Source organism: Blastomyces gilchristii (genome assembly GCF_000003855.2).
Source record: "Blastomyces gilchristii SLH14081 genomic scaffold supercont1.14, whole genome shotgun sequence".
Lineage (NCBI taxonomy): Eukaryota > Fungi > Ascomycota > Eurotiomycetes > Onygenales > Ajellomycetaceae > Blastomyces > Blastomyces gilchristii.
In genome coordinates, this window is record NW_003101669.1 from 1,383,652 (window position 1) to 1,403,190 (window position 19,539).

Consider the following 19,539-nt stretch of genomic DNA (forward strand, 5'->3'; position numbering starts at 1 on the left):
TCCACGGGGGGCTGCGCAAGCAGCAAAGCGAGCGTAAGCGAGCGTTTGATGCTTGTAAATTATTATTATTATTATCATCAAAAGCACTGTCGTAAATGTCATTCATTCATATTCATAAAATTCCATGCAAAAAGGGGGGGTGATTAAAAAGGGAGGGGGGGGGGGGGTATGAAACGACAAGGAAACATCAGCGTAGTTTAAATAAAAAATAAAAAATAAAAAAGCGAACGAAGCCAGATTACACATAACAAACAACACACTCATGCCATAAAGAGTTAAAGAGTAAAAGGCATACACATAAAAATGGCAGCGAAGATATCTAGGACAAGCAAAGCGAAAGCGAAACGCGAAAGCGAAGCATGCAAAAACCCAATGATAAATAAAGCAAAGAACCAACCCAGACTTGTGTCCTTCTACCAATCGACGCCTGGTCCTCCCAATGCAGAATGAATAAAGGCCATGTCATGTCATCACACGAGAAGAAGTAAATCGCACGCAAGGAAATCCCAGCCAGCGTATCTGACAAGAGTGGATGGAACCGGAAAACTAAATCACCAAATCACCAAAAAAAAAAAAAAAAAAAAAAAAAAACCAAAGGACAGCTCCCTCTTATTCCTCTATTCTATACCCATATTACCACAAACCCCACAGCGGCGCTCCAGCTCGCAAACTCCCAACTCCTAACGCCCAACTCCCAACTCCCAACACCAGAACGAGTCCCAAAGTCCCAAAAACACCCAACAACGAACCCATCACCTCCGACTACTCCGCCCACTCTGCCTCGACACATTCGTCGACACCTGACTTACACTATCGCTCGGCCGCACGGGTTCATCAAACTTGCTCGACCGTGTCGATCGTCGCGACGTCGACGCGCGACTTGCCGCCACAGGCGTCACGTGCGAATCGACATCGACGCCCTCGAGGAATATCGTGCTGGCGCCCGCGACGGAGTCTGGCAGCGGCATGTGGCGGGAGGAGTTTGCGTAGCTGGCGTGGGAATGCTTGCTGCTTGAGTGGTGGCTGCGGGTGGGGGAGGTGGAAGAGTGCTTGGATGGAGAGCTGCTGCCACGGCTGCTGGGGTGGTCTTTGCTGCTGCGGCGGCTGGAGGAGGTGGAGATTGTGGTTACTGATCCTGAGGGGAGGGGGATGTTGCGGGCGGAGTGGGTGTGGGAGTAGACGGAGGCGGTTGGGGTGGAGGATTTGGAGCTCGTGTGGATATCCTTGATAGTGATGATGGAGCGGGTGGAGCGGGACGAGTGCGAGTGGTGCGAGGACGGGCGGGAGTGTGCTGAGTGACTTGAGTGATGGGTTTTTGAAGAGGCTTTTAGCGTCGAGGAGGTGTAGTTGCTGGCGTTGTCGTCGTCGTAGTGGTGGGGTCGTTCTTTGAAGCTGCTGATGAAGGTACTTGGTTGTTTGCGCGCGTAGGAGTAGGAGCATTCGGAGCCTTCTTCTTCGAAGGGGACGGCTTCTATGGCACGGATCGGGATGTCCATGTCCTGCATGCCACTGTATACGCTTGCGCTGGATGCGCGGCGACCTGCGTTGTTGTATTCATACCCATCACCGCCCCGGACACTCTGGGTTTGACCCCAAATCCTAGAGCAGTTCTCGAGGCCTTCCATGATGGTACTTGCGCGTGGGTTTTTAGACAGCATAGTCCGTGCGTAGTCGGCGTACTCGTTATCGACGCCGCCGAAGGTCATACTTCGGGCAGGTGGTGCTTCTATGGCCCTGTACAATGTTGGCTCTGGTGCTGGTGCAAAAGCAGGGGCAGGTTGCTCAACATACTGATGCTGTTGTGTTGGTGAGGGTTCTGATGAGTCGGCTTTGAAAATGGAATACGCAATTGCTGCTCCCGCAGCGGCTCCTAGAAGAGTTCCAACAACAGCTTTAGCGCCATTTGTGGAATCCCTTGGCTGAGGCACAGGCTGTTGTTGAAGTTGAATCGAAGCTGGTGCTCTGCTCTGTGGCGAGGCGCTTGCGGCAGCGGGTTTTGAAACAGCTGTCTTAGCTTTGCTAACGTAGGTTCCGATCTCTGATTTAGCACGGACAACACTTTCCGTCTTGGTGGACGAAGCCCTAGAAACAACGGAGCCATTCTTAATGATCGTCAATGCCCTGTCAGCAGACGCCTTATCTGATCCAGAGCTTCTGGGGCGATGAACAGCTTCAATGCTATTACCGTCAAAATCGATAACGGCAGCGCTGTAATAATTCTGTTCTGCATCACGTAGAGTCGGCTCTCCATGGATCTTTGCGCCTGCTTTCAGGGCAGCAATGAAGAACTGGCTAACAGCATCACGAGATGGGGCTGGAAAGGCTACATGCGCAGCACCAGCAGGGACTCTGTTGGAATATAAATTTTTAGTGATAACGTCCAACGGGGAAAAACATGTATTCAAACATTCCCTACCCTGGTCTCTCCTCTGCGATCCAAAAGTCTGCAGGCTCTCCAGGCACGGAGCCAAAACCAACATTGTTATCGTGGCGGCCGATAAAGCGGTATCCAAGAGGTTGCAGGCAGGAGAGAAAGAAGGAAGTTGATGTTGGCAAATGTGACACGGTCAATGTGAGATGTGAGACAGGCATGTTGGCTGCTGGATGTATTCAAACTGACGGAAGGGGGAATTAAGTAATAACAAAAACAAAAACGAAACAGATACCAGATAGATACTATAAAGTTATATAGATTCACGAGATCTGGTGGGTAATATAGTAAGAAGTGGGGGAGAAATAGTTTCCGAATATAGCTCCGGTTCGGAAGAGCAGGAGGGGCAGCAAAGATTATATATATATATATACTCTGACCACGAGAGGAATGTTGCCCGAGATGAAGAAGAAGCAGCGGTTAGTTAGTTAGTTATGGGAGGAGGCATGAAATAATACAACAAGACAAAAAAGAGGATCTGACAGAAAATGGCAGCAGACAATAAAGTATTTATCCCGCTGTCTCCAGACAGAACCAGAACAAAAACGATCAGAGTTATTGGAGCCAGTCTATCTCGTCGGCTTTGTTCCCCTGCATTGGCAGACAAAAAGTGACGAAGCCAAAAATTCACGGAGTAGACCCGATTTAGAACAGCAGCTCGCCTGGGTCCACGGGGCATCGCATCAGTAGGGCCAGAAGAGAGACAAAAAAGAGGGCTGTCGGGCCTTCTGCCTCATCATATCACATCGTCAGCACCACTACGTACCAGCAAGCGCCGGGACTGGTTGCTGCCAGCAGCAGGGTAGGGTCCAGCGTCAGCATCGTTCAATACTCTGCTTCCAAAGAAGAAGCAACCAAGCAAAAGAAGGAAAAACAAAAAAAAGAGAGAGAATCCTAAAATATTAGCCAGCTCCGTTAGACTGACTGTCTTGCATGAAAGGGGTTTCAATGCTTCAAGGAAACCAGCGAAGTCGCGAGTGAATCAGAGGGACTTTACTTTGGCGTGGTGTCCTCGGCCCCATAGTTAAACGGGACACATTCATTATTCGCCAGAGCTTGCCGCAGCCTGACCGGTAAGTTGTAACTAATAATAAGGTTAACTTCCAGGGCTGGTTGGAGGGGAGGCGGAAAGGAATCCACGCCACGGGGAAACGGCGGCCAGGCAGGCGTCGTGATGGGGCTGTTAGCGGGTGAAAGAATGGTAGTTAGTGGTTAAAATGAAGCAGTTAACTAATCATCATGATCAATAATAAATAATGGTTGGTTGTTGAGACCCCTCTGCACGTCATGCCAAACGGCACTGTTTCACATAGCATAGGTGATTGAGGGCAGAGGGGAAAACACATATCACTTCCATTCATCCATATCATACTAAATAGAGAGAGAGAGAGAGAGAGAGAGAGAGATAGGTTTGCTGCAGTTACGTTAGTTTGGTGCTGCCATAAGTTTTGGATTATTCAAACAACACGGGCAACTTTTCGCCTTTCACTAAGCCAATTCCCCCAAGGTAACTAGTTAACTATGTATAGCATAGTTAGTATCATCAGTTTATCAATGAGACTCGCATCACTCCAAATATCGCCACGGGATATTCAAGAAGAAATGACGATGATGCCGCAGACCGCCCGTAGGAGGAGCAGAAAGAAGGATAGGGGATGGATGGCTGGGCAGACGGAAGAGAAATGCAATGCAGTATACGGAGTAGTAACTATGGAATGAATAATAATAATAATGAATGAGGCGAGGCGAGGTGGGACTGAGAGGTGGGACGGAGGGGCCCAAAGCAGTCAGTCAAGTTCAGCCTTCTTTTACCATTATTATTATTAATGTTCCTTCGTGCACAGCAAGTAGTTTGAATTGAAAGCTGGCGTGGTCGCAAACCATGCCTATCAATGAAAGGCTCGCTGTGTCTCATTCGCTAGATCATCATCAGTTGGGAGGAGGAGGGGAGGAGGGAGAGGGGGGGCAGCAGTGCAGCAAGCAAGTAACTCCGGGTAAGGAATTAAGGAAGGGGATTGAAAAACATGACATGACACCTGGCAGTAACACTAAAACTAGTTCTTTCTGTCTGCCTCTGCTGGTTCCCTGGCGGGTGGAGAATAATGAGAGAATGAGAGCATCAGAAGAAAACAAAAAAAACAAATCACCGTCCAGAACTGCAGGGAGATTAACTAACCGTGCCATGCTTACTCACTCTCTGTAGTGAGTGCACCACAGCATACAGAAAACCACACTGTAAAGAAAATATTTTCAATATCTTCATTCTTCATCTTCAAATAATCATTATTAATTATAATCATGTCTAAATCTTCTAATTACACTGAGAAGCAGTTATAAAGAGCTGTTAATATATATAAAAGTAATTCAAAATTAAAAATCATGTCTCTGTTATAAGAATTCAAAGTCTTATATATTATCTTATATAAGAGAATCAACAGAAAGAAATCAAGAACTATAAGAATTTCACTGAATTGAGTATTGAATGACAGTCAGAAAGAGATAATTAAGATATGAATTCATCAGTTGAACATTAATTTTTATTCATTTATTATCAAGTATATTGAAGCTGCTATGAACTGTATATTGAGACAGTATTATACAGATTCAGAGACTGCATCTCTCACAGTAAGTAAGATATAAATATATTAATTCATCAAACATCTGTCAGATTATAAATAAGTTAAGTAAAAACTCATGAATTTAAAATAAGTGTTTTATAAGAATATAAGCTTTATTATCAACTGATTTAATTAATATAAAACTGTCTTTAATTAATATTAATTTTTTCACTGTAATATCTATAACTTTGATGAGATTAAATTTTAAGAAGAAGAAGAATATAGATAGTAAGTTATAATTATCTTTAAAGATATAAATTCTGTTATATAGTTATCATACTTCTGTGAATTAATAACAGTAATAAAGTGTGTTAGTATAGATAATATAGTATTAAATTCATTAATTATAATGAAATCAAAGATTTATCTAGAGAATTAATATATATACTTTAACTTATCTGATAACTATATTATTATCATATCTGAGTCTAGCTTTATAAATGATGAGATTGAATTTGAATAAATTAAGCAGTTTAATAAGATGATAAAAAAGTATTAAATAAACAGTTACTAACTGCTATTAATAAATAATTATAATTCTTATCTTATAGAAGAATTCATTTAATACTATAATCTTTATAAGATTATTCTATTCAGATTCTTATCTTATATAAGTTATATTCTATAATCTCTTGATAATGTATCTTTTCAGTAGTATAAACATTATTATATAAAGACAGTTAATGAGACTGTCTACTATAGATATAAGTAGTATAATAATAGATAATTTCTTACTAATCTGAAGAGTATTCAACTATAAGTATTTAAATCTGATACTGTGAGAGCTGGCTTTACTAACTGTGAAATATATTCAGTTAATTACAATATAATTCTCAATTAATTAAGATCTCTTATCATTGATAATGCTCTGAATCTCAATATATATAATAATGATAATAATATATATAATTACTTTATTCTGTTATCTGCAGATTAACTGTTAACTATCTTCTTATAATTAATCTCTTCAGAGACAGTTGTAAAACTATATTATTAAATTAATACAGCAGTTAAGATCTTAGAAGATGTGAAGAATACTCTTATATCTGATTTAATAAGACAGTTGAATAAGATCTTTAAGAGTAGCATGATTCAGACAGAATTAAATATACACTGTGAGAATGAACTTACAGATTATTATTAAATAAATAGATATTAAGTTATCAAATTCTCTCACAGACAGATATAAGTAAGTGAAGTTCTCACTATTAAGAATGTCAATTATAAGATTATAACTCATAGAGTAGATGAGATGAAAAAGATGTTTAATAAGACTCTTTAATTAATTGAAATCAAATCTATAAAATCTACAGTCACTCAATCATAATAAGATAATTTTATAGAATTTCAATTTACAGTGAATTCTACACCTTCTAATGAGTATATAGATAATCTTTATATTATAGATAGATGTGATAATGATTATTAATTAATTTTTAAAGATTACTATATTCAAAATATTTTCTTTACAGTGTGGTTTTTCATACACTGTGGTGCACTCACTACAGAGAGTGAGTAAGCATGGCACGGTTACTTAGTACTGTGTAGGGAGAGTTGGAGGGAAGTCTGGTGGTTTGGTCGTGCCAACTTGCCGTTTTGGGCCTAACTGGTAGTTTAAATACGCAATACGATATCATACAACCGTGAGCCCTCCTCTCCTCCTCCCTCCCCGTAACTACCTGCCTAGGTACCTAGGTACCTACCTGCCTAGATACATGTAATAATGTACAGTTCCTCCGCCGAAACCTACCCAGGCAAATGTTCTGTTGACTATTGACTATTAATTATTTAGCTCTGTATGTAGCTAAATTGTTAACAACCGGATAGAAACCCCAGGGGGCTGGGAAGGTTGTGTTATGTTGGGCAGCCAAGGATTCGGCCAGCGCATCATCGCATGGGCAGAACATAGTAACTATAAGTAGTTACTCTGTGTATATAGTTAACATGGCAATCCAATCCATCCAATGATAGTTACTCTCCGCCGTGACGGTACATTACATTACATTACATAACCACCCCAGCCAGCCAGCCCAGCAGCCTCACTTTTTCCGCGCCGAAATCTGTCCATCTAGTTACTTTCTACTTCTCTCTCACTCACTGACTGACTTGACTGCCCAATCTCCATACTTGGGTGCCCATGCAGCCAGCTACGTCCTGACTGACTAACCAACTGAACTGACCTGCACTACATCCTCGCTACCAAATGTACCAAACCGAACCGAAATAATAATAATAATAATAATAATAATAATAATTCATCACCAGCGTCCCCGGCATCATCAACGTATACATGGTAGGGGATATTCATTCATTTGCTCCTCATTGACCGCGTTATTCGGAGCTTAAGAAGACCAGGATAAGTTCCAATCCACGTCCTTATCCAGCAGTTCCATGCTAGAGTCTTAAACAATAATAGGATACTTTCTTAACCCTGAGACTACTAACAAGGAAGAAGAGGGAAGAGTTGGCAAAAAAAGAAATGCATTTGTCCAACATAGATATATATATATCAAGTCCGATTCTAGTTAGTAAGCCCATCAGCGTCATCCATCCATTCATCCATCGTTCCCATGCCATGCCATGCCATGCCATGTTGAGGGTATATATATATAGTATATAGACATGTATCACCAATCCAAACCAAACCAAATGCCAGCAGCAAATCCCGGCCAGTGGAGGCAAGTTGAAGTGCCAAATTTCCACATCTCGAAAAAAAGAAAAAGAAGGGGAAGGGAGACAGGAAGAAAGTAATACAAGATATATCGACAGGGGCAAATATAAGGGTTACAAATATAAGACAATTGAAAGCTTTTTCTCTTTTTTTTTTCCTGAGATATAGAAGTGCGGAAAGAAGCCCCCGGTCAGGTGTAGGGATATATCCAGGGGCGCTTTTCTTTTCCTCTCTCTCTTTTCCCTATATCAGCCGTGTTTGGTTGTGTACTTGTTTTCGTTTGCGAAAGTTAGAAAACCGGGCCACCCCGGGTGAGCTTGGTAAGAAATGAAATAGGCGGATGTGAGCAGGTGAGCCCCGGACGAAAAAATGGTTTTATACCCACAGGGAAAAATGAACAGGAAAAGATTCAAAAGAAAATGCAAAACAACTGAGAAAATGAAAAAGAGATAAAAAAGAAACCCAAAAACTCCTCCCGCGCGCGTTGAGGCTGTTGAACCGCCCCTGTTTTGTTGTAAAAACAGAACGATATCCAAGCATAGGCTCTCAATGCATATGCAAAAAAAAGAAAGAGAAAATTGTATGGTGAATATATTAACTAGACAAAATGGAAAAAATGGAAAAGGGAAATGAAAATGAGAATGGCTTCTGGTTGCGACATGCTTTTGACGTATCCGTTCGCGAGCACAAAATGCTTGTTGTGAATATGATGTGATGCGATGCGATGTGATGTGATGTGACTGAGGAGAAGACTAAGAAAAGGAAGAAGAGGAAGGGCAAAGTTTTTTTTATTTTTTGTTTCCTTTGGGCAGTCTCCGCGAGGACAAGCGTGGATGTTGTGATCGTGGCTGGCCTCTCGTTTCGACTGGTTTCATTTTTTGTTGCTTTTCTTCCCTTTCTTATTTCCCCTCTTTTTTTTTTTTTTTTTTTTTTTTTTTTTTGGGCAGTTGTTGTTGTTGTTGGCTTGGAGGTCCGGTTGGGATGTGGTTTAACTGTTAGTCCCAATAGTCCCCGTTCGTCTGCTTCGAATTCGGGGTTTTTGTGTTTGAAATGGGAAAATGCTGTAGGGTAAAGACTAGAGAGGGAGGACCATCGAACCGGCCGGTGTCAGTAATATCTAGGAAGGGGAAAAACAAAAGGAAACCCTTCCAAACCCCTCTCATTACCTCACACAACAAACCTCACTTCTAGAAAGGCCCTGAAAGGGTAATTTTCACCGTGTCCGCTTATACATATACCCTTCCCAAAAATAAACTGGGCCAATCCCATTTCACGTAGCCGGCTATACGATATCCCACACATCCTCCGCCGCATGACAGAACTTGCTACACGCAACACTGGCACTGAGACTATAGTTGCTGATACTAATGGTATCATCCTTAAAGCCATCAGCAAAGTCATCGCGGCCCTTTGCCATCGCGCCAACGAAGACGCAAATACTCTCCTTGGGCCCTAGCGATTCGATATAATCATTGACGCGGACGACGGGTGCATCAAAACTCAGCGTCACTTTTCGACAGTTGGGCGGCAGGTGGTCTGTGATGGGGTTCTTGATCACCTTCAGAAGCTTTTCTTGCGAGTTGGTGGAGCGGATGGACAGGCGGTGGAGCAGCTGGACCATCAGGCCGGCAAATCGCTTGAAAGTTCGTGGGATGCGTACGGTTGGGCTGACTTCGATGAGGACGCCCTTGGCGGTGTGGATGTAGATTTGCAGTTTTCCTGCTTTGTTGATGGGGGAGTCGAGGAGGGTGAGGAGACACTATAATATGTATACAATTGTTAAGCTCGCGGCAGGTTGATAAAAAAAAAAAAAAAAGAAAAAGTGGCCGTGGCGTGTATATATATATATATATATATATATATGGGGTAATTCCAAACCTGATGAGTGATATCCGGGCGCGCATCACTGATATCCCGATTCATCTTTCGCATAACGCCAATGTGTTCATCGCTGTTGAGTAGCGAGTATTTCTCTTCTCTGCCATTGGCGTTTCTCCCCCCCGACGAGGCGCGGTATGTTTCCAGACTCGCGTTGGAGAGGACAACAATCAGCCGCTTGGTTTCCTTGTCGTGGGAGGCGATGGGGACATGCTGTTCAGCGACCAGCTGGGGGAGTTCGGGGGGAGGGCAGGATTGGGTTCCTGAAAAGCCAAAGATGGTGCTCCGGTTAGCGGTCATCATTTCGCATTTCTTTTTTCTTCGTTTATCTTTTCTTTTTCGTTTCGCTTTCTTCCTCTCCGTTGCGCGCAGGGGAAAGAATTGCAGAGCGGGGTATGGTATCGAGACGGAAGCCAAAAGGGATTCTGCCACCAGCTCAAGAAAAAGAAACGAGGCCAAAAAGCTCCGCTAGAAACTCTGAGGGGCGACCAGGATTCATTCATCCTTTCTCCCTTTGATCTTGCGTCGCTGTGCAGTAGTGCCAATTAGGGGAAGGTAGCGGTATTCAATATCCCCTGACCCTGTTACAGTGTTGGGTTCCACTGTCTCCTCTCTTGGGTGCGGTGGCAGAAAGCTGAAAGGGAAGGAAAAAAAAAAAAAAAAAGCCGCTTTGTGCCCAACAACGACTAACTGGAGGCAGACAACGCCGCCGTATCTTTTCTCTGTCGGGCAGGCGCGCAAACAGAAGAGATGCAACGAAGAAGAAAGTAAAATAAAAATAAATTGACTTACTGGGCCGCTTTCTTTTGCCCTCAGCCGGATTGGACATTCTGTTGGTAGAGGAGGGAGGAGGAGGAGACTGTTAGGTGCGGGAGGAATATGATGGGATGGGAGATGTTGTTTGCGCGATGAGTCAATCGCACAGGAAAGCAGTCGGGGAGGAAGAGAAGAGAGAGACAGATAGGATAGAGGGGGGAAGCAATTGAAAGAATAGAGTGAGAGCGAGTGAGTGAGTGAGTGGGTTGTCTAGGAGTTGGAGAGGAGAGGAAGAGGAGGGAAATAAATCAGACGGAGTGGAATGAATATATTTAGTCAAGTTATTTAACTCAACAACAACTGCCTCCAAAAAACAAATGAACCTTTAACTTCGACTATTTTATTGTCTGTCAAACCTTTGTCTCCGTACGCAGAGTAAGAAGAACTACAGAGTACCGCCCTAAATAATTCAACTCCATTCAAAAAAAAAAAAAAAAAAAAAAAAAAAACGTAAATACTTCATACTGTTACTCATTTCTCTGAGTGAGTGAGTGAGTGTAACTCTGTATGTATTTCCACTCTCACCGCTGTCTACCACCTGAAACAGACTTATTCTTTCACAACCAGTCATCATATAAACATATGTATGCTTATTTATTTTTCTAAAACACATCATCATCATCATCATCATCATCATCATCATCCCTAAAAAAGTAAAGAAAAAAAAATTATATCAAGACACTCCGCTGCCAATTATATTTCCATCCCCGAACTAACTACATCTCTAAACCATCTCATCCAACCCCACATCCCACATCATCCCCGCTGCTTAAAAAAGAGCAAAACAAAACAAAACAGAAAAGAGACGAAAAAAACACACCGAAGCCGAAGCATGATAATGAGTTGCTTTAAACAAAAGAAAAAAAAAATTTGGTAGAGAGAGAGAGAGTGTGTGTGTGTGAGAGAGAGCGCGCGAACAGATGTGAATCACAAACTATGTAAAGCGGGAGATTTTGCAACGAGCAAGCACGAACACATTATCCATGGATGAATGATGAATGCCAACAACCCAATGCTTTCCCCCTCGCCCCTGCTATTCCGCTTCCTGATCCTAAGGATCCTTTTTCTTTCCTTTCCCATTCCCCTGAATCTGGCTCCCACTGACGTTCAGCTCAGTTGACCAGGTCCGTCCGAGAACAAACAAAAAAAAAGGAAGAAAAAGGAGGGAAGAAACGAAAGAACGACATTTTAGCTCGGTAACCCCGCGTATCTTCTCTTCGATGTTTTTTTTTCTCTTCCTATGATTGTTCTCGGCAAATATGAAAAAGAGAAAAAAAGATACACTTGCTTGGAAAATATATTCACATGATATTGATCGGGGGTTGATCGCTCTCTCTCTCTCTCTTTTTTTTTTTTTTCTGTTTTTTATGTTTCTTGTCTTCCAGCTTTCTCTGTCCATCAATATTTATCATTTTCCTCTCGCTCCTTTGTCGTCCCTGATTGAAATGGTTGATATACCGGCCCAATTACAACAAATCGATCGATCGATTCCCTCTCCTTCTCCAGCCCGGCCAAAAATCAACCAAACCAACACAGAGCAAAGCAAACAAAGGAGAATTATCTATCCCGTGGCAGCAAGCAAGTAAGGATTATCTTCTCGTACGTTCAAAAGGGTAGGGTAGGTAAGGGGGAACGTTAAAAGTAACATAATAAAAAAAAAAAAAAAAAAGAAAAGAAATTCGTGGTTAGAGGAACATTGGGCAGCATGTGCACGTGTTTGCCGTGGCATTTAATTCATTCATCAAATAGCGTACTTCCGGGTCCATTCGCGGGCTGTCGCTTCATACCGCGGACGGTCGGTCTTGTAAACATGGGCAATTTCTGGTACCAATGGATCATCCGGGTTGGGGTCTGTGAGCATAGAGCAGATGGAAAGTAGAACTTGAGAAGGAACACCCATGTCAGTAAAATAAATAGAGCTAATAGATGGAGAAGCGGAACGGCCAAAACAAACCTTTCGATATGGTCAGGGCAGGACTCCATTGGTCTCTGAGAATGTCCAGGCAAATGCTTCCGTTTGAGTTGATGTTTGGGTGGTAGATGAGCGTAGTGAAGTTGACCTTGGGTGGCTTAAAGGGATAGTCGGTAGGGAAATGTATGGCTAGGAAGAAGACACCACCGGAGTATGGGCTATCACCCTATTATCGTCCCCAAAAAAAATTGAAATGTCAGCCATAGTCTCTCTCTTGTCTACACGCAACAATACGTTAGGGGTAGAAGGCTGCAATCCATTTTCCAAGCAAGGGTGGAATTTTGCCCTTCCGGTGGCAGATAAGGCAGGGAAAGGGTAGGGGATCATGTCTCTTTTATAGAAGCAAAGTGATAACTTACAGGACCCATGATCGTAGCTTGCCAGTGAAACTATATTGTTACAAGCAACCAAGTCAGTCCATGTCCCCTTCTCAAGGTACAGCAACTAGACACGCTACACGCTACGCCGCTCGAGTTTGGATGTTCCTTCCAACACGAGCCTTGTATAACCCGACCAGACTTATGTAGATCTAACCTAGCGACGTGACGCAGGGCGTATAGAGCCAAACCGGGGGGGGGAAGGGGGGGAGAGCGTACCAAGTCATCTCCAACGGGACCAGCAGAACAAGACGATGGGGGATCGCTATATCGATATCAGTTAGTAATGAATATCTCCAGTTAAATCATGGAATGTTTCGCAGGCGTAGAGTGAGCGAAACCAGGAGGCAGCGCCCTGCTCAGTGGCGATGGTGGGGGTGGGCGTTTGTGCCGCCCGCCGAAGGGAGAACCATCAAAAGGGTATGGCCAAGGAGGGAAGACTCACCGTCCCAAGTCTGAGAGTTCTTTATTAATTCTCTTGAGGGCCATTTCGAGAGAAGAGGTATGGTATGTGAGATAAGGAAGTTAAGGAGAGAAAGAAAGAGAAGGATCTGAAGGAAAACGAGCAGTAGGAGCGTGGTGGGGTCGTGTGCTGGGAGTTCTTTTTGGGTTGGTTTTCGAGAGGGATTTGTCTGTCAAGGATATATGGGCGGCAAGTTAGCGGTGGTGGTGGTTGGGCAGACTCTGCGAGAGAGAGCCAGGGCCTGAGAAGAGGTGGGGTGGGGGGTTAATATACCTTCACAAGAGTTCTTTTTTTGTTGTTTTTTGAAACAGCAGTGACAGGAAGACAGGAAGACAGGAGCTATAGGGATAGAAAGTCTATGAAGATGTCGTTATGTCTTGAATGGCGGCGGCGGTGATGGGACGATGTCTGTTTGGTGGGGGAGAAAAAAGGAAGAGAAAGAAAACAGAAAACAATGGAAGAAGAAGCCTGAGAACGAACGATCAAACCTGTCAAGTCAGTCAAGTCAGTTCAGTCATCAGACACCGCCGCGAAGGGGAAAGGGAAGAGCGAGGTATGGTATGGTATATCAGGGTAACGACAATACGCCCACTTTAGTCAGCGGTATTTTATTCCCCCCGCCTCCCTTCGCACTGAGGGGCAAACAGGAACCGGAGAAATATTAATCCAGGATGCAGCCAATCACCGCTGTGTGTTTCAGGAGCCACTCTTGCCACTGTTCCCTTTGAGGAGGAAGGATGAGTCAGGTTCCGTGTAACGTAACTGGTATACCGATACTGTACCGTATTTTACTTACCAGGTACCGCACCTGACACAAAACACCCGATACATGACGAAATCCATTCCAACGGACAGCTAAAGTGAAAGCATGTCGGAATCGGAATCTTGGGACAATATTATTAAGTGTACAGTAGCTACATATATCGTCGTCGGCTACGGATTCCCGTCGTAAGCATGGGGGAAGCCAGGGATGTTTTTCTTTTCTGTAGGTACCTTGGGGAGGTCTTGGTATCTATAAATTACATCGGCTGTAACTAGTTACTCTGTAACGAACTTACGGACTTGCAACAGGGCTGAGCCAGTCAGGCACAGCCAACCAACTTCCCTCTCTTTTCTTCCCCCGCCTTCCTTCCACTACGGAACACGACCCATTATTGTTTCAGGACCATTACACGATTTATTGACGATACGACGCTGATCATGGTTCATCCATCCGCAGTTTAGGTTGCTAGACAGACAGAGGATTCATCGAGCTGCCTACATACGAGAGAAGTCTCAAGTCAGGTACAGGCACACGCACAGGCAACGCGCACAAGGCTCTCATCCAACTCCTTGTCCATTGCCTGGCCGGTCAAATTAAAGCCTGTTTGTTACCCTGTTATCGATCATCAGGTAGCCTGCACCGGCACCACCACCCACCGCGTAGGAAGCGGAAAAGGGGCAGTGGGCATGAGATCTTATACAACCAGGCGGACAGAACATTCATCAAGGCCGGGCTATGAAAAAAACCCCTGGGAGACTTCAAAGATCCTCGGAAGGTCCAATCATCAAGAACAATCCCAAGGCTTAGGCGACGTTTGTTCGCAAAATAGAATGTTCAGTATGTGAAGCCGTGGTGACCTTTTGGACCCTATAGAGGCAGAGGCATAGTAGGAATTTGATTTTGGCCGAATAGGTGACTTGTTTGTTTCCTCTCCGATATACAGGAACTTGACAGCTGCTGTGGGCTAGTTAGTCCAATCGCTTTGCAAAATGTTCTTTTCCTCGTTGTGGCAGGCACAGACAGACAGCTGTTCACCTGTCCTCAGCCCTTGCTTTTTTCCTCTTCTGAGATATATCCTTGGGAAGTTCCTGAGGAACCTTCTTTCACCGAAGGGGGAGAAACGGAAAAGCGGAAGCTGGAAACAGATGTAAAATAAAGAAATATCGAGGTGAAAGAAGGGACCCTCATTCGGCGAGTTTCCCTCTTGCGCAAAAATATAAAAAGGGGCACCCACGCAGGAAAGAAGCAGCTCTTTGAGAGTTTCCTTTCTTCGGCGTGCAAAGCAAAGCTGCATCCACTGATTTTCCACGGTCAGGTTTGGAAACCCTTTCCACCAGCAAGTATTCACTAGATGTAATGTGCTGTACAAACTTGTGCAGGGCAGAAACACCGCCTAGCTAGCTGGCTGGCTGATGCTGCTAGCAGTTGAGAGAATGCGAAGTGAGAGTTCTGCTGCTGCTATCCGCAGGTCCACAGTTTGCGGAGAGGTTGCCTCGAGAAGCCTGGAGAAGCATCGGGATGATTGTAGGCAGTATATTTACTTACGCTGTAATCCTCTTGTGACTGGGTAGTATCCGCGTATCGGCACGGGAGGAGATCCTGGCAGGAGCAGCAGTGCGGGTCGGTCTATTTCTTCATCTCGCTATATATGACGGTTCGAAGGTTTTTTTTTATTTTTTATTTATTTTATTTTTTAACCTTTTTCGAGGGAAGCTGGTCGGGGGAAGAGATCATGCCAACATTTGCCATAGTCGCATTATGCATATTGAGATGGTAGAAGTGAATGCAGATTGCGCCCTTTTATTGTACAGTACATGTACTTATGCTCTGCGTACGTGTGCGGCACATTTCGTATTATGATAAAATAATAAATCGAGGAGATCCAGCCCTGGGATGATGGGAAGCTTAATAATAGCTAACTAGGCATCTCTGAGAGTGCCGAATATGTTAGCTGCTCGTTGTGATTGAGGTAGGTAGGGTAGGTTATATATAGTTAGGGGATTCAATTCAACAAAGAGAAATGAAGGTGAGTCGCAATTCGAGATTTCTGTAGAGTGTGGAAAGCGTGAGACCTGCATTGTATTTTATTTTATTTTATATTTTATTTTATATTTTATTTTATTTATACACAGTACGGAATATAACTTAATTAATTGCTTGATCCCCCTCATTTTTATTTATCGCATCTTCTTCTCTGGAGAAAAATAAGAAATAAGGTGTTCATTCTTGATTCTTTACCATGGGCGAAACATCACACTTGTTGCGCTCCCGCCGTGGTTTCTAGAACCATGGAACCGGTGTAGATCTAGCAGAGTATATATAGATAGATTCCTCTTTCTCATATTTCTCATATTTCTCATATTTCTCATGCATTTTCATTTTCGGCTGCCGGTCAAATGTGAGAGCAGAAGATGGTAATCCTAACAGCGTGGAATGCTTTTTACATATCTCCGGGGATTACTAAAAAAAATAAAAAAAAAAAAATAAAAATAAAATAAAAATAAAAATCCGGTACATACTACGCTGCGTATGTACGGCATTCTTCTGTTGGTTGGGGAAATTAAAACCCCGACTTCCCATTACTTTTTCTTATTGTATCTGTTTCTTCAGTGTTGATCACAGCGGTGATCTGCGAGCTGCGATTCGGGGAAATCCCACGGGCGTAGCTATCCATGTCCCCGGCGCGGGTCAAGCTTGGTGCTGTTGGTGGAGCACCACGTTCTTGACAGGCAGTACCTAGGCATATCTTTAGGTACGGAGTACGGAGTATATATAACTACCATATAAAAAATGGAAGAGGTGATCGATCATTGTCGTCCATCCCCTTCATGCTTTGAATAATAATGAACTATCTCGGAAAATACGGATAACTAATAATAACTAGTCAACGTCGTCATCTTTTTTACGCCAAACGAGAGAGAGTTCTTCAAGCAGCTAAATAGCTCTAGCAGCCGGACCCCCCCCCCCCCCTCTGGCCCGCGCCGAGACAGTTTGTTTCCGACAACAGCCAGCGGCTCAGGGCTCAGGGCTCAGGAGTCGGGAATCAGCAGCATTGACCGACCCTGCGATGAGAACCAGGAGCAACGGGGCGCAGCAGCCGCTGTTCGGGATTCAGGATTCAGGAGTCGATGTTTGTGAGACTTGTTCTGTGGAGAATCATCTCTCCGAAACTCAATAATAATGAATCAAATCAATCCCCTTGTCTGTTGAACAAAAAAAGGGGACGGGGAGGCATGCTTGTTTCTCCTCCGTCGGGGAACTAATAACTAACTATGCATCGTTCTAACTATGCATCGTTTGATGACTCGCTCAACTACCTATTGTTCTCCATGCCGCAGCCCGGATGAACAAAGTGAATAATATTAAATCTGTGTTACCTGTGGATGGTTTGGAAACGAGGTTAGAAAATCGCAATATACGCGCGAACAATTGCGACAAGTATTTAGTTAATAAAACTTAACAGCTGCACGGCTCTTACTGTTTCTCCCCTCGCTATAACTACAGCGTACGCTGCATAGTTGCGGCGTAAGCAATAAGAAGAATAACTAATATGTTACTAGGAACGGACTTAGAAACAGAACAGAACACTTGTTTCCGCGATGCAAGCCACAACACTCCAGGTTTTCCCCGACTCCAGGTTTTTCTTTTCTTTTCTCATTTCCCCATCAGCAGTTGGTGAGAGGAAACAAGACTACTCTACTACTACTAAAGAAAGGAAAACAAAAACGTGTCTGAGCGGGAAAAAATGGTCCCCGTCCATAATTATATAAAGAAACAGACCCCGTCCAACCCCCCAAACCCCCGTCGTCTAAAAATTCCATCTTACATATCTAACTCCCAGACCATATCATAACTATCCCTTTTTTTATTTAATTTGCCCGTTTTCCCTCCCTCTTTCATTCCCTTTCGTTCTCCCGGCCTACGAACGATTCTAAGCTGCATGAATGAAACATTTGGCTCTCAACTCCTCTCCGCTGCCGATCACCGCCTGCAGCGCCCGTTTTCCCACCTGCTTTACCACGCACCGTTCCGTTCCCCAATAATTTCCTCCCCAAACAACATGAAGATCGACGTCGCCTTCACCTTGGCCCTCGTGCTGGCAGCCACAGGAATAACTGCTGCACAGAGATCCAGGGTCGAGCTGTGTAGAGTGGGATATCAGGTATGTCCCTCCAGCATTTTATTTTGTTTTATTGTGATTTATTGTGTTTTTTTTTTTTTTTTCGTTTTGCTACGTGAACTATATAGTTACACCTTTTCAAACCAAATTATCTACTTTCTTCACCTTACCTTCCTCGTCATGATGTTAACAATATTCATTTTCCCCCCCAACATAGTGCCGAGCCGATATCGACTGCCAGGCGGATCCAGAGTGTCAGGCGAAGGCAGAGGTGAGGACGGACATACCATAATACCATACCCCATTTCTTCAAGAAAAAAATAAACCGAACCTGAAGCTGAACTTTCTGTCTTTTTCTTTTTTCCTTTTTTCTCATGAAAAAAGGGCATGGACCAAAAATTAAAGACCATCGCGGTTTACTGCCACGATGCAAAGCGTCGCTGCGAAGTTGTATGTGTTTGTCCATTATTCTTCCTCCCACAAAAAACTTCAGCTGGATTTGAGGCCAAGGAAAGGGGCTAACCTTAACGGCTTTCTCCGTTTCTTTTTTAAAAAAAAGGTATGGCCGGCTAGAAGCTAGAAATGAAATTTAAAACAAAAAAAAAGGAATGGAGAATGGAGTACTTGATTTCTATACCTAACTACCAGAAACAAATTGTTCCAAAACGCTAGTGTAAGGCTGAGCTGGGTAGCTAGTGTGGAGCTGAGTTTTTTTTCTTTTCTTTTTTTTTTTTTTTTTTTTTTCTTTCTTAACAAGTGATACCAACTTGGTGGATTGGTGAATTGAGGTATCCCACGATCAATCGATCATCCATGAAAGAAATGAATATCCAGAGAGGGCACGTTTTGTCTGAACGATACGATACTTCTGGTTGCTCGCGGAGTCTTGAGAAGAATTCAGAACTCCAGGGGGGGAGGGATCCTTGAACAATTAACTCGAGGATTAACCTGGGTATTCTGCGAGCTTCTGCGAGCTTCTGCTGGAGGATGGAGATATACACTCATACTCTATACATATACATACATTTTTGCCTACGCGGTTCACTTTCCAGGCATGGGGAGAAGAAGAACAGAGGATATTTTTATGTTAACTATGTATTAATGTATTACATGCAGCAGACATGTCAGCGGATAAAATCTCTCTATCTCCCCCCCCCCCCCTTCCTTTTCTATTAACATGATGTATGGTCTATGAGATCTGGCTCTTCATTCTAATGGAGATACATATTTCGCTTGCGGGCAAAAGTGTATGGGTGTATAATCTTGAGAAAGCTATTGCTTGATGAGCGGGTGCGCAATGAGATGAGACAAAAGAAAAGGGAATAGGAGAATTGTTGTTTCGTTAATTCTATAGAATATTGGGAGACAGGAACCGCCTGATTGTTGTATGTTAACTATCTCCCCCTTCCCTCAATGTTCTGGAATTCTTT

At 43.5% G+C, this 19,539-nt stretch overlaps 4 protein-coding genes across 7 annotated transcripts; 1 reads left to right on the plus strand and 3 right to left on the minus strand.

The window, feature by feature from the left end:
- Window positions 1–597: 597 nt before the first annotated feature.
- Window positions 598–3,832, minus strand: BDBG_06753 (glyoxalase). Of its 3 annotated transcripts, XM_031722761.1 has the most exons (4): window positions 3,429–3,832; window positions 2,417–3,325; window positions 1,792–2,349; window positions 598–1,734 (listed from the first exon to the last, which is right to left on the minus strand). In XM_031722761.1, the coding sequence occupies exons 2-4, from the start codon at window positions 2,590–2,592 to the stop codon at window positions 753–755; spliced, it is 1,716 nt and encodes a 571-aa protein (XP_031579610.1). In that variant the 5' UTR covers window positions 2,593–3,325; window positions 3,429–3,832; the 3' UTR covers window positions 598–752. The 3 variants fall into 3 exon arrangements, with proteins under 3 accessions (XP_031579610.1, XP_031579611.1, XP_002623314.1); XM_031722760.1 differs by having other exon boundaries at window positions 598–2,349; XM_002623268.2 differs by having other exon boundaries at window positions 598–2,349; window positions 2,417–3,832.
- A 3,681-nt stretch (window positions 3,833–7,513) lies between these two features.
- On the minus strand, window positions 7,514–10,812 carry BDBG_06754 (ribosomal RNA small subunit methyltransferase NEP1). Its single transcript, XM_002623269.2, has 3 exons — window positions 10,391–10,812; window positions 9,599–9,861; window positions 7,514–9,479 (listed from the first exon to the last, which is right to left on the minus strand). The coding sequence occupies exons 1-3, from the start codon at window positions 10,425–10,427 to the stop codon at window positions 9,003–9,005; spliced, it is 777 nt and encodes a 258-aa protein (XP_002623315.1). The 5' UTR covers window positions 10,428–10,812; the 3' UTR covers window positions 7,514–9,002.
- Window positions 10,813–10,863: 51 nt separating this feature from the next.
- On the minus strand, window positions 10,864–14,593 carry BDBG_06755 (ubiquitin-conjugating enzyme E2-16 kDa). The gene is made up of 7 exons (XM_002623270.2): window positions 14,023–14,593; window positions 13,500–13,948; window positions 13,209–13,395; window positions 12,983–13,028; window positions 12,746–12,775; window positions 12,369–12,552; window positions 10,864–12,295 (listed from the first exon to the last, which is right to left on the minus strand). The coding sequence occupies exons 3-7, from the start codon at window positions 13,250–13,252 to the stop codon at window positions 12,156–12,158; spliced, it is 444 nt and encodes a 147-aa protein (XP_002623316.1). The 5' UTR covers window positions 13,253–13,395; window positions 13,500–13,948; window positions 14,023–14,593; the 3' UTR covers window positions 10,864–12,155.
- Window positions 14,594–16,374: 1,781 nt separating this feature from the next.
- Window positions 16,375–19,223, plus strand: BDBG_17436. Of its 2 annotated transcripts, XM_031725154.1 has the most exons (5): window positions 16,375–16,788; window positions 16,874–18,151; window positions 18,327–18,380; window positions 18,494–18,559; window positions 18,669–19,223. In XM_031725154.1, exons 2-5 carry the CDS (start codon window positions 17,930–17,932, stop codon window positions 18,687–18,689), a joined length of 363 nt encoding a protein of 120 aa, XP_031579612.1. In that variant the 5' UTR covers window positions 16,375–16,788; window positions 16,874–17,929; the 3' UTR covers window positions 18,690–19,223. The 2 variants fall into 2 exon arrangements, with proteins under 2 accessions (XP_031579612.1, XP_031579613.1); XM_031725155.1 differs by lacking the exon at window positions 18,669–19,223 and having other exon boundaries at window positions 16,572–16,788; window positions 16,874–17,388; window positions 17,550–18,151; window positions 18,327–18,515.
- The last annotated feature ends 316 nt before the right edge of the window (window positions 19,224–19,539 follow it).